The 14,323-nt window shown below is 54.6% G+C and overlaps 1 protein-coding gene across 1 annotated transcript; it reads right to left on the bottom strand.

Annotated features, from left to right (window-relative positions):
- Positions 1-225: 225 nt before the first annotated feature.
- On the bottom strand, positions 226-12,935 carry Plpp7 (phospholipid phosphatase 7 (inactive)). Its single transcript, XM_090330833.1, has 2 exons — positions 12,375-12,935; positions 226-1,309 (listed from the first exon to the last, which is right to left on the bottom strand). The coding sequence occupies exons 1-2, from the start codon at positions 12,799-12,801 to the stop codon at positions 945-947; spliced, it is 792 nt and encodes a 263-aa protein (XP_090186959.1). The 5' UTR covers positions 12,802-12,935; the 3' UTR covers positions 226-944.
- Between the last annotated feature and the right edge of the window lie 1,388 nt (positions 12,936-14,323).

The raw sequence follows: 14,323 nt of genomic DNA, 5'->3' as shown, positions 1-14,323 counted from the left end.
TCAGGAGGCTGAGATCGGAGGATCATGGTTCAAAGCTGGCCCAGACAGAAAAGTCCTTGTGAGACTCAAAAGCAAAGTCACACCTACACCCATACCCACACCCACACGATGGACTAGAGGTGTGTCTCAGCCATAGACCGCTTGCCTGGAACAGTAACACCCTGAGTTCAAATCCCATTACTAGCAGGAAAACAAAACCATAAGAACCCCACACGGGACAGGGAGTTTTGCATATCACCTGTATTGTCACATGACATGGCTGCTGTAGAAGGATCTCTTAGGCCACAGAGTCCAGGCCCCCAGGGGGCAAAGATGTAGTGACACCTACAGGGCACACCTGACTCCTTCTGCGCCCTGCCAGGTCAAGCCCCAGGGGGGGCAGCAGTCCCCCTCTCCACACAAAGTTTTGGGAATTAGCAGTTCCTGGGGGCAGGGGGTTTTAATAATAGCTATTTCTTGAGAAAAGGTTCAACAGGAAGCATGAAGCTAAACCAGAGGCTGAGCAGCAGGACTTTGCAGGCTTGTCCAGGCCTTTATAAAGTACTAACAGCCCTCAAGAACGTCCATGGTGGCGGCAGAGTGTGCAGCCCTGCCCAAATGCCCTGGACCACATCGCCCTTCCCCACGCTCCAGGCACCGGGCAGACCAGGGTCCGCTCTGGATGTGAGCATCACAGACGGCGATGACACCCGTGCTGGGGACACTGGGGCACTCTGCGGGGATCATGCTGTGGCATGTGGGCACAGCCAAGAATGCAGCAGGCGAGGCAGTGGAGACTCAGCCCCCGTCCGCCGTCTTGTTCTTGTCTGCAGAGGCTCCACGGGGACAAAGCTGTCCCTGTGGGTGGCCCTGGTCCCTGAGTGTCTCAGGGCTCAAGAACAGAAGCAGGCCCCCTGGCCTCGCCAGCCTCCAACCAAGACAGGGAAGTGAGCGAGGGCGGCGGCTCACCAGGCAGAGATGAGCATCTGGCAGGTGTTGGAGGACAGCCAGACCACCTCCACCAGGCGGAACTGGAAGTAGCCGATGATGAAGCCGGAGATGACGTCGGTGATGTGGTGCCGGCCGATCATGACGCGAGACAGGCCCACGCAGAGGGCCCACAGCACCAGCAGGACGCGCAGCGGCACGGCCAGCACCAGGTGGCTCAGGAAGAACTTGGAGAGCATGGCGGCGCGGCTGGCGTGCCCGGCGGGGAAGGCGTACACGTCCATGGTCAGGTAGTCCAGGAGCCCGGGGCTGGTCTCGTACGGGCCACGCCGCTTGATCAGCTTCTGCACGCCGGCCACGGTCATGATGTCCAGGAGCAGGGCTGTGGGCGGGAGACGGGGACCCAGGGCATCAGCACCCCAGCCACCACCCTCCCTGTCCCAGCCGCCCCTGCACACTGTGCTCAGACATGCAGCGGGCTTTGCACCTCTGCACAGCCCTTCCCTCCACCCTCGACGCCCCTCCGTGTCTGTCCCTCCCTCACCCTGCTTCGCCTCATCACAGCTTTCCTCACAGCTTTCTTTCCTGTTTTGTCTTTTCTCTTTGTGCCAGTGCCTGGGCACCATCCTTTAGTTTTTTCACTCAAGGCTAACACTCTGCCACTTGAACCACAGTCCCACCTTAGCTTTTTGGTGGTTAACTGGAGATGAGTCTCAAGGAAGCTAGGTACTGGTGAGTCATGGCTCTAATTCTAGCTACTAAGGAGGCTAAGATCCAAAGATCACGATTTTAAGCCAGCCTGGCACGAAAGTCCATGACACTCAGAAACTACTAAAAACAAAAAGCCAGTAGTGGCGCTGTGGCTCAAGTGGTAGAGCCTTAAGGAAAAAAAAAGAAGCAGCTCAAGGAGAGTGCCCAGGCCCAGGATTCAAGCCCCAGGACTGTCATGAAAAGAGTCTGAAGGACTTTCCTGCCCGGTGTGGCTTCAAGCCACAACCCTCAGATCAGTTTCCTCAGTAGCTAGGATTACACGTGTGAGCCACCAGCACCCAGATTAGTAGCTCTTGCCCATAATCCTACCTACCTGGGAGGCAGGGAATGGAAGGAAGGTTCACAGTCTGGGGCCAGTTTAGGCAAAAAATAAAAAACTCAAGACCTCATCTCTATTAGCAGTTGGTCACGGTGGTACATCTCTGTCATTCCAGCTACTAGGGAGGCAGAGATTAGGAGGGTCACAGGCTGAGGCCAGCTCAAGCCAAGAAGCGTTTCAAAGGCTGGGCACCAGCACACTACCACCTCTACCCTCGGATCCAGTGGCGGAGCCTCCCAGGGTAGAAGCTCGGCTGCTCCGGGGCTGTGTTTCCCTTTCCCCAGCCCAGCGGCCCTCAGGGACACAGAGCACTGCTGCACCACCATCCGCCAGAGGCCTCATGTAGCTCCTTTTTGCACTGGGTCCCTGGACAATGCAGTCTAAAGCCAGCGTGGCCGGGCAGGGCTTTGGGAAGCCGGGCTGGGAAGATGGGGCTGAGGCTGGGTTGCTGGGGACCTGAGCAATGAAGGCCCTGCTGGTCGTGGCTGGCAGTGAAGGGAGGCTCAAGGCTGTGCAGTGCAGGGTTATTTATAACCCTGGTGCCCTTCACAGGAGACGATGCGGCAGCTGAGTCCAGACAACTGCACTGGAGACTGCGGAGTGCCGACAGCGAGGGCCGGGCCTGGCTGGGCACATTCATAGCACTGAAGGACTGCCAGAGGGAGAGGCAGAGCATGGACGCCATCCAGGAAGAGCGCCCCTGCGGGGTCATAGTGCCCCTTCCCAGCCCCAGCGCTAAGTGTCTAATTCTGCGTACATACACATATAATACATAATACATATTTAACCTTGAACACGCACTACTTGTGCACTGTGTGTGTGTGCGCGTGTGTGCACGAACACCAGTGCTGAGGCTTGAGTGAGGGGCCTGGGCACTGCCCCCTGGGATTTTGTGTTCAAAAGTGGCGCTCTACCACTTGAGCCAAAGCTTCACTTCTGGCTTTTTTAGTGTCTAACTGGAGATAAGGGTCTCCGGATGGGTTGGTGGCTCACACTGTAATCCGAGCTCAGGAGCTAAGATCTGAGGATCGTGGTTCAAAGCAGCCCAGGCAAAAAAGTCCCTAGGAGACTTATCTCTAACCACTCAAAAAACTGGAAGTGGCACTATGGCTCAACGTGGTAGAGTACTAGCCTTGAGCAAAAGAGCTCAGAGAGTACCCAGGCCTTGGGTTCAAGCCCAACAACAACAGAAATCTCACAGACTTTCCCTGCCTGGGTTGGCTTTGAACTGTGATCTTCCTCTTCCACTCTCAGCATCCTAAGCTAGGACTGAGGTGTGAGTCACCAGTACCCATCTAATAAGGTATTTCCCTAAAGTGCAAATAGTGCTGGAGTCCACTTCCGTGAGGGAAGTCACGGGACAAGCTGGGTTTGGGGAGCAGTGGCCTTCATGCCTCAGGGGGCCAGACTCAGTTCTTCGAGATAAGGACAGTGATGATGGCTGTGCCACGGTATAGATGTGCTTAACGCCAGACTCTTGGTCAAGGATGCTCACTGCAGAATTATTCACAATCCTGAAAACCTGCAATGGGTGAGACAGATGTGGCTGATGGAGTCTAGACAACAAGCACCCCAGGTCATTGCCAATGACAAACCCCGAACTGTGCACTTAGAAATGGTTGAACTGAGGGGCCGGGACTTTGGCCTAATAGAAGAGTGCTTGCCTAGCATGCACGAAGACCTGGGTTTGATTCCTCAGTTCCACATACACAGAAAAAGCCGGAAATGATGCTGTGGCTCAAGTGGTAGAACCTGAAGCCTTGAGAAAGCCCAAGGACAGTGCTCATGGCCGAAGAGAAGATTGAAATGAACCGGTGTCAGCAGATCACACGGCTGTCACCCTAGCTGTTAGATCCCAGGGAGCTAGGATCTGAGGCTCATGGTTCAAAGCCACACCAAGCAGGAAAGTCTGTGAGACTCTTATCTTCAATGAACCTCTAAAAGATCCCAAGAAGTAGAGCTCCAGCCTTGAGTGAAAAAGCTAAGGGACAGCACTTGAGTTCAAGCTCTAGAACTGGCACAAAATAAAAAAAGAAATGTGTATGTGTGAATCATATATAATTGTGTATGTGTGTGTGTGCGTGTATGCACACACACAGAGAAAGGTTATTTCAGGAGCCAGTGGGCAGCTCTGGAGAGCAGGAGGCTGGGTGGGTAGAATCCTAGGGCTCTTGTTCTTCTACTGTCTAAGTGTTGTGTGTATGTGCAAGTGTGTACTCATGGGTTGTGTTATGTGCACATGCCTCCACATGTGTATTAGTCATCTGTACACATGGAGACTGTGACTGCATGGGCATGCATACCTGTATACGTGCATGCATACACACATACCCAGAGTCCATTATGCACTGGCAGGTAGGCTTCAGTGCAGTGCCCAGCTCACCCCTGATGCCTGGGTGCAGGCATGAGGCCTTGGTGCCCCCACCAGCCTTATAGGACTCTTCACCCGCATGAAGACACCAGGGCTGATGTCAACCTGTCACCAGTACTACCAGACCATGGACCCCAGCCCTGGCTCGGCAGACCCTGTTTGCCTTGCCCCTCTCATGGGCAGCTTGTTTTCCATGCTGTATGGCAGAGCCCTGGGGACAGCTGAACCCTGTAGGGAGCTGGCAGGGGTGGGAGCCTGCCACTAGGGGCAGAAATGTGTCTGACTGGTGATTTGGGTTAAGCCCCACACAGGGCTTGAAGCCTGGAGGAAGGGTTAGCTCCTCGGCTGTCCACCAGATCAGGAGGCTGGGTACGGGCTGCAGGGCTCACCTGTCTGGGAAGTTGGCCGAGGGGCTGGTCAGGGGCTTGGGCTGAAATATAGGTTTGCTTAGCTCAGTGTGGGGGCTGGGGGAATGGACTGGGACCCCGCATACAGTAGAGCTGGTCTCTCAAGGCCCAACAGAGTCAGGACCCAGCTGTGCAAACAGCTAGTGTGTGCCAACAGAGCACAGGGCCTGAACTGCTGACATGCTGACACTGCCTGCTCTTGGGGTAGGCTGGTTTTTTTTTCACCAGTCCTGGGCACTGTCTTTGGACTTTCTCAAAGCTAGAGGCCTACCACTTGAGCCTCAGTACCACTTCTGACTTTTTTCTGTGTATGTGGTACTGAGGAATCAAACCTGGGTCTTCATGCACTCTACCACTAGGCCAAACATCCGGCCCCAGTAGCGTCGTGGTCTGGTCGTGGTCTTCTTTTCTTCTTTCTTTCTTTCCTTTCCTTTCCCTTTCTTTCTCTCTCTCTCTCTCTCTTTCTTTCTTTCTTTCTTTCTTTCTTTCTTTCTTTCTTTCTTTCTTTCTTTCTTTCTTTCTTTCTTTCTTCTCCTCCTCCTCCTCCTCCAGTCCTGGGGTTTGAACTCTGAGCCTAAGCACTGTCCTTAGGCTTTCTCAAGGCTAAAATTCTACCACTTGATCCACAGCACCATTTCTGGCCTTTTCTATATATTTGGTATCAAAGATCAAATCCAGGTCTTTGTGCATGCTATGCAAGCGCTCTACCACTAGGCCAAACTCCTGCCCCCTCCTCTTTTTTTTTTTTTTTTTGTTAGTCCTGGGACTTGAATTCAGGGCCTGAGCACTGTCCTTAGGCTTCCTCAAGGCCAGTGCTCTACCACTTGAGCCACAGCATCCCTTCCAGCCTTTTCTATGTAGATGGTACCAGGGAATCAAACTCAGGGCTTCATGCATGCTAAGCAGGCATTCTACCACTGGGCCATACTCCTGCCTCCCCCTCCCCCCCGTTTTTTTTGTCGGTCATGAGACTTGAACTCTGGATCTGATGTTGTCATTGAACTCTTCAGTTCAAGGCTACCCTTGGCTACCCTTGAGCCACAGTGCTACTGCTAGTTTTCTGGTGGTTAATTGGAGATAAGAGTCTTATGGACTTTAGTGCCTGGGCTGGCTTTGAACAGTGATCCTGAGATCTCAGCCTCCTGAGTAGCCAGGATTACAGGCGTGAGCCACTGGGCCTGGTCGTCTTCTTCTTCTTCTTTTCAGTCAGGGCCTTGGGACTGTCTGTGGGCTTTTCTGCTCAAGGCTAGTGCTTGACCACTTTGAACCACAACACTACTTCCAAAGCCAGAGTTGCACAGCCGCCACCACACAGCCAGCCTGGAGCCCCCAGAGCCTTGGTCACAAAAGCTGCCTTGGGGGACTTGAGGCCAGCCTTGTACCAATACCGCTGGTCTCCTGCATGGGGCGTTGGTCATGTGGCCAGGGGTCACATTCAGAGGCCTGCCTGCTGCAGTCCTGGTGAATCTGTCCTTTGACGTCTCACTCTCTAGCGTCCCATCATTCACTAGAGCCTATGTGTTCTTAGCACAAAGTTGGCTGTGCCCAATTACAGTTTACAATCCTTTGTAGAATCTCCACGAACTTTTTTTTTGGGGGGGGGAAGGAATACTGCCTTATACTCTTGCTCAGCTTTCTGGCCCATAGGTGCTCTGATGCTTAGTCTATGCCTCCAGCCTGGGTTTTTCTCTTTATTCTGGGAGTGGAGTCATTCAGTTTTTGTTCTCCAGGAGGGCTTTGAACTAGGATCCTCCACTTCTCAGCCTTCTGAGTAGCTAGGACTGCAGGTGCAAACTTTTGAGGACTGGGTCCTCTCTCCCAATTTTTTTTTTCTTGCTTACATTGACACTGTGATGTTTGAATCATTTCTTACTCTAAAAAGGAGTAGCCAGACGTGGTGGTTTATGCCTGAAATGCTAGCTACTCAGGCAGTGAGCAGGAGGATTGTGGTTCAAAGCCTGCTAGGGCAGAAGTTAGTGAGACTGAAGTAAGGTAGCTAAGCCTAAGTCATGCCACTGCCTGGCCAGGTGCTGGGGGCTGCTGGCTCCTCAGCCATTCTGGTACCTCTTACTGGGGGGGGAGGGGGGAAGAATTCTTTACCGAGTGCTGGAAAGCCTAATGATGAGAAGAGGATATTCATTAAATGCAGAGGCCTACTCTCAAGGTGAGCGGGTAGGCGCTGCTCCTGAGAAAATACAGCCTCAGGAAAGCCTTACATCTGGTGATTTAAGACCTAGCTCTGGTCCTCATGGTGAGGAAGGTGAAGCCCCCTCCCACCTGCAACCCTGGAGACAGAGGCGGGCACTTGGCTGACAGGTTATCAGACCTGCAGTCCAGTACCTGGGCCAGGGAGCTTCCTGTGACTCTGCCCGCTGCCCTGAACTTATTCAGGCCTGAACCAGCTCAGGTGCCATTACACCAAGCCACATGTCTCTGTGTTTGGGTCCTGTCTCCTGGCTATTCTTAGGTCACCATGGCATCCCAGTTCAGCTCTCCTTTGGGGCTGAATTGTCTTGCAGGTATCGTATTTGCTGTTTCGTCATCTCTGGCCTGTTTCCTAACTGTATTGAGTGTGTTTTCTGGCTGCTGGACTTTGGGACAAGAATCCGCCATGCAGTCACTAGCTATTTAATAAAGACTCTAAGACTCAAACTTGAAAACCTTGGTTTCTGTATAATCTTGCCTAAGAAGACCTCATATCAACCAATAAAATACTGGGCAGAGGGCCGGGAGTTTGGTGGTAGGGTGATTGCCTAGCATGCACGAAGACCTAGGTTCTATTCCTCGGTACCACAGATACATAGAAAAAGCCAGAAATGGTGCTGTGGCTCAAGTGGTAGAGCTCTAGCCTCAGGAAAGCCCAAGGACAGTGCTCAGGCCCTGAGTACAAGACCCAGGACTGGCAAAACAACAACAAAACATGATGTAGTCTAGCCACATGGTGAAATGGTATTCAGCCATAAAAAGGAAAGAATTCTCATGCCTGCTATATCATAGATGAGCCCTAAGGATATAAAGCTAAGTGACATAAGCCAGGTACGGAAGACAAATGCTATGAGTCAGGCCCCCTTCCCTGCTTCATCAGATTCAGAGACAGAAAGTAGAGGTGGCTGCCAGGAGCCAGGGGAAGAGGGAGTGAATGAAGAGGGGCTGGAACTCGGGATCTCGGGCTTGCTATGCTGGCACTCTACCACTTGAGCCATACACTACTGTTTTTAGTTATTTTTCAGATCAGGTCTTAATGCTTTTGCCACAGCTGGTCTCAAACCACCATCTTCCTAGCTCTGCCTTCTAAGGAACTAGGCTTACAGGCCCGACCCTCCATACCTAGCCAAAAACCACTGAGCTTTCACGTTCACGATGATCTCAGGAAAGAACTCAGAAGATGGGAAGAAGACAAGAGGGCTTTTTCACCATCGGACAGCCCAGGAGGAAGGCGGGCTGGAATTGTGGGCCACTGCCCCCTGCCGCTGGGATTAGGCCCAGGCTGCAGGGGTTATGGAGCTTCGGGAAGGGGTCTTTTCAGCAGCATCTGGAGCCTGGAGGAGGGGTGGGCTGATGGGAGGTGGGCAGGGCTTCCTCGCAGCCATGGGACAGCCTCCTACCAGTGACAAGTGCTCTGTGCTACGTTTCAGAAAAGAGCCCAGACCCAGTGTGGCCTAGTGGTACAGTGCTTGCCTAGCATGCATGAAGACCCAGGTTCCATTCCTCCATACCACATACATAGAAAAAAGCTGGAAGCGGTGCTGTTGTTCAAGCGGTAGAGCTCTGGCTTTGAGAAAGCCCAAGGACAGTGCTCAGACCATAAGTTCAGTCTCAGGACTGGCGGGAAAAAAAAAAAAAAGGTCCCACTTGGCAGATGAGGAAAGCCAGGCTCTGAGAGGTGAGCCCACTTGCCCAAGGTCACACCAAGCCTGGGACTTGCCCCCAGGTCTGGCTGCTTTTCAGTGTTTGCCCGCTGCTAACCCTTGGCTCTGCATTCTGCAGTCTTGGCTGTGTGCCCTGGGGCAGGAGGCAGAAAGAGCACACGGGAACCTGGCCGGGCCTGCTGACATCCTCCTAGGCCCAGATCCTGTTTCTCACAGCTCTTAAGCTGTGCCTTTGGATCCCAGCCGTATCAATGGTCCAGCCTTGGGCATTGCCAGGAGCCCTGGGCCCAGGGGGCCGGGACAGGTCTGCCCAGGGCTCTCCCACTCCTCCAGGCCCTCCAGCTCCCCCAACAGTGACATTGGTCATCATCTGTCAACAACTCCCTGCGCATCCCTACCTCAGCTCCATGGCATGCAGCAATGGGCCCCCTGCTTGGTCCTCCAGCCTCAGTTTACCACTCTGTAAAATGGATGTACTGACATTCACTGTTGAAAGTTACGGGAAGGCATACCATTTGTTGCACTCCATGGACAATGTTCTTAAAGTTAAAAGTTTAAAAAAAGAAAGAAAGAAAACAAAACAAAATAAAGCAAAGCAAAAAAAAAAAAAAAGGATAAAAAATTTAAAGGTTACTGTCAGTAGGAAGCCAGTGGCCCATGCCACTGAGAATTGGAGGGTCTTGCCCAGGCAGAAAAGTCCATGAGACTCCACCTCTAAGATAACTAGCAAAAACTCTGGGTTCGAGGCATGGTCATGACTCAAGGAGTAGAGCACCAACCAGACAAACATAAGCCCTGAGTTCAAACCCTGGTACCACCACTGCAAAAAAAAAAAAAAAAAAAAAAGATACTGTAATTTCCAATCAGGGAAATAACTGTGCATGGCTCATACTTGTAATCCTAGCTGAGGCTGAGATCTGAGGATCATGGTTCAAAGCCAGTTGTGGCAGAAAAGTCCCTGTGAGACTTTCCAATTAACCACACAAAAAACGAAAGTGGTGCTGTGGCTCACATGGTAGAGTGCTAGCTTTGAGCACAAATAGGCCAAGGCCCTGAGTTCAAGCCCTGCAACCAACAAAAAGAAAAAAAAGGAATCTCAAATCATTTCTTTACACCTCTGTGTTCATGGCAGCAGGTTGCTGGAGAGAGCCAGAAACTTCATTCTAATAAACGTGTTGCAAGGACTGGGAGTGTGGCCTAGTGGTGGAGTGCTTGCCTAGCACACATGAAGACCTAGGTTCAATTCCTTGGTACCACATACACAAAAAAAGCTGGATCCCAGCATGGTGGTTCACACCTGTAATCCTAGCTACTCAGGAGGCTGAGATCTGAGGATCTTGGTTCAAAGCCAGCTTGGACACCAAAGTCCATGAGACTCTTATCTCCAGTTAACCTGCCAGAAAACTGGAAGTGGTGCTGTGGCTCCAGGGGTAGGGTGATAGCCTTGAGCTGAAGAGCTCAGGGACAGCTCCCAGGCCCCATAACCAAAAAAAATAAAAAAGGAAAAGAAAAAAAGAAAAAGATGGAAGTGACGCTATAGCTCAAGTGGTAGAGCCTTGAGAAAAGCCAAGGACAGTGCCCAGGCCCTGAGATCAAGTCCCAGGACTGGCAAAAAAAAAAAAAAAAAAAAAAGAGTTGCAAAATTTTTTGATGCCTGGGGGTAGGGGCAGCTTTCGTCTAAACATGCTTGGATGCTGGTGTATACAAAGCGGACGAAGGTGGAGCTATTTTGGACAGTGATGATGCTGGCTTCCACACTTCCTTTTCTTGGAAGCTCACCCCTGCTGGAGCGCCATCCCACAGGAAGCTCTCAAGAGCACAAGGTTCTCTCTGCCCCTGCTTGGATAATGCCAGTCCTGGGCTTGAGCTCAGGGCCTGAGCACTGTCCTTGGACTTTCTCAAGGCTAGAGCTCTACCACTTGAGCCTTAGCACCACTTCCGGCTTTTTTCTATGTATGCAGTACTAAGGAATTGAACCCGGGTCTTCGTGCATGCTAGGCAAGCACTTTAACCACTAGGCCAAACTCCCGGCCCCGCGTTTCCTTCTCTTTAAAGGAGGAATAAAGCTGAGAGCTGGGGTCTCATATAATAATCAGGTCTCAGAGTGCTGAGACCTGGAGGACTGTGGTTCAAAGCCAGTCAAGGTAGAAAAGTCTGTCCATCTCCAATTAGCCAGCAAGGTGGTGGACTAAAGGCATGGCTCAGGTGGTAAAGCACCATCCATGAGCAAAAAAAAAAAAAAAAAAAACAAGCAAATGGAGGAAGTCTAGAATTCAAGTCCTGATACCAGCACCAAAAAACAAAACAAAACAAAAATGTGCATGGGAGGGGCTATTCCAGCACCATACTTGGGGGATCATGGTGAAGATCAGAAACAGCTTATGTACAGCTTGGCATATAGCAAACTCTCAATAAGCCATGGCCCCCTCCTTCTATCATCACACCAGAAAAGCTAGAAGGAACAGAGATAGGCTTGATGAACTTCCTTGCGCCGTCTCTGACAACAGCCTGACTCCCATACAGCTTCATTCCTTCCTTCATGTGTGTGTGTGTGTGAATAGTAGGACTTGAAGTCAGGGCCTTGTGCTCTTGCTTGGCTTTTTCATTCATGGCTACCATTTGAGCCACACACGGCTCTATTTTCAGCTTTTTGCTGGCTAATTGAAGGTAAGATTCTCATGGTCTTCCCGTCTGGGCTGGCTGTGAATATCCATCCTTAGGTCTCAGCCTCCTGAGTAGTGAGGATCACAGACACAGCCTCACAGCTTTCCCGTTTCCCCTGCCCCACCCCCAAGGTGGTTTTGGGCACCAGGGACACTTCAGATAATGGGAGCAGGTTCTGCTGGAAGCTTCTCGCCCAGTGGCTCTGCTCCCTACCTCTGCCTCTTCTTCCCAAGGCCCAGGTATGGCACCAGTGGCTAACAGAGGCCTCTGTAGCTTCAAGTTTGGATGCTAGGCCAGGCTGCTTGATTTCCGGTATAATGAACTGCCAGTGTAAGGGGAAGATGGGGGCCACCAGCCTCTGACGAAATTAAAAAGAATAGAATATTGATAACCTACTAAGACATAACAGATGGATGACCTCCTCACTAAGATCTGACGGCTTGCTTCTTCCGAGGCTGCTGTGGCAGGCAGCTCCGCTGTGACTCTGGAACAGTTCCTGGGGATCTAACCCTCACCCTCTCTTCCTGCTTGCCTTGCCTGTGACCTCCCTCCTGCCTGTCCCCCAATGATGAGCAGGCCGGGAAGGGCAGGGCAGGGCAATCGCCACCACCGTGGTCCTGGCTTGGAGGCTGGCACCCCGAGGACCCAGAGGTGCCAGGAGGGCTCTGAGGCGGATGGGGGCTGGGTGTCACTGCCAGGTGTCTGGGGTAGCTGGCCTTGCCCGTCGGTCCCATGTGGCAACTGGCACAGGGCAGTGCTAGGCTGAAGGGCCGGTGGCACAGCCCAGCAAAACAAAGCAAGGACCAGCCCCTCCTCCAGTGACCCGTTCCCCTGGGGACCGACAGGTAAGGCGCCGGGGCGGCTCAGGCCGGGCCCTCCTGACCAGGCAGCGCGGAGGGGTGGCCGGGGCAGCTTCCAGCCCTGCCGCACGCCGAGCTGGGGCCACCGCGGTCCGGCCCCTGCCTCCCTGCGTGGTGCTGGGCCCCCAGCCTCCCGAGGCCCCGTTCCCGCCGAGCCCGTCCCTCGGGCCCCGCGGGCGCACTCACCGAGCAGCAGGTTCATGAGCACCTCCTGGCCGGCCAGGGTGCTGCTCCTCACCAGGCAGAGGAGGGTGCCCCCGATCCAGGGGACGCCGTGGCCCGTGATGCCGATGAGCTTCACCATGGAGCGGGCGCCGGCCCAGGACGCGGCGCGCCCGGCGCACACGCCCAGCCGCTTGGACAGGCAGATGTCGATGGCCAGCAGGGAGTTGAAGGCGATGCCGCGGAAGGAGGGGTTCAGCTGCATGCAGTCCTCCTCGGGCAGCGGCGGCGGCTGGCCCGCGGGCGGCGGCGGCGGCGGCGGCCCCGGGGCCCGGCGGGGCGCGCGCGGCTCGGGCCCGCCCCGGGGCGGCTGGCTCAGCGACAGGAACTCGGCCCGGTGCAGGACGCCGCCGCGGTCCCGGGCGCGGGCCCGGCTCTGGGACGCCGGCATGGCCACGGCTCGGCCCGCCTGCTCAATACGCAGAGGACGCTTCCGCGTGGCTGGTCACCTCCGGCGGCCACCGCGCTCCGAGCGGGACGGCAGCGCCCGCGGGCCAGCCAGGGAGCCCACCGCGCGGGGCCTGCGCCGAGGGCGCCGCCGGGCGGCCGCCCGCGCTGCGCCACGTAAACCCGCCCACGGCACGTCCGGCCCCGGGGAACTCTGGGAAATGTAGTCCCGCTTGACCCGGGCTCTGCGGGGGGCGGGGGGCTCGGCCTCCGACCCCGGCTTCACCGCGCTGGGCCTCTTGGGATCCACCGGCCGCTGCCCCCGGCCTGGGCGGCGAGGACCCAGTCCCGGGGACGGGAGGAGGGCGGCCCCGGGCACCCGTCTCCAGGAGCCTCCCCCGCCGCAGCCCCGGGGCCAGGCCGGCTCCTCCCTCGGCCATCTCATGAAACCCCCAGGCTAGCTTCTCATTGCCTTTCAGTGCCAGGCTTGAATTCGGTGCCGAGCATCACGATCCAGCGACATGGCGGGGGCGGGGCTGGCTTTCCTTTAGAGGAAGGGCTCATCATTGGTCCGTAATAGATCTGTCACTGGAGATCCCTCTGGGCACGGAGCGCTCCAGAGCCTTCCCGCAGCCTGCCAGTCACCGGGGCCGGGCCGGGCTGGGAGCCGCGCACACCGCGGGCACTGCAGAGGCAAAGCCTCGGCTGCCAGCCCCTGGGGGCGCACAGCTCGGCGGGCACTCAGTGGAGGGCACCGTGCGTTCCCCCAGGTCCTGGGCTGGGAGGATGGCCGGCTTGCTGTGCCGGGGGCAGGACGCCCCAGGGGCTGCTGCCTGGAGGGGGAGATGAGGTCCCTAAAAAGCTGAGCAGGGGCTGAGTTCCCGTGGCTCACACTGTTAACCCTGGCTACTCAGGAAGCCCAGATCCGAGGACGGTGGTTCAAAACCAGCCCAGGCAGGAAAGCCCATGAGACTCTCATCTCCAGTTAACCACCAGAAAGCCAGAAGTGGAGGTGTGAAGGCTCAACTGGTAGAGCACTACTTGAACAAAAATAAATAAGCCCTGAACCACAGGACTGGCAAGGAAAAATAAAGCTGAGCAGGGTCCCATCCCTATCATATAACAATCCCCTAGGCCTTGGCAAAGCCCAGCTTTCTCTCCCTCCTGAGGACAGGGCTCAGGTGAGACCAGAATCCCACAGCCTGAGTGTGGGGTTCCTTGTAAATGCACCAGCCTTGAGCAGAAAAAGCCAACTGAAAGTGGAAGGCTCTGAATTCAAGCCTCAGTAATGACACATCAAAAGACAAAAGGGAGGGAGGCAGGCAGGCAGGCAGGCATAAAGAAACTGGCTGTTGCAACTGGCTGGGCTAACATTCCTCCCTTCTAGAGATTTCCACCTCAGGCTGAGAAGAGAGAGGGAAACGGCTCTACATCTCCCTCTTGTATGTGTAATGACATGTGTAGGTCACCCTGTATCCCAGACAAGTGACCCCCAGGCATGGATGGGTGGAAGGCGGGAAGGGTGC

Source organism: Megascapheus bottae, chromosome 3 (assembly GCF_031878675.1).
Source record: "Megascapheus bottae isolate mThoBot1 chromosome 3, mThoBot2.hap1, whole genome shotgun sequence".
Classification (NCBI taxonomy): domain Eukaryota; kingdom Metazoa; phylum Chordata; class Mammalia; order Rodentia; family Geomyidae; genus Megascapheus; species Megascapheus bottae.
Note: the sequence above shows the minus strand (reverse complement) of the source record. Positions and strands in the feature narration are given on the sequence as shown.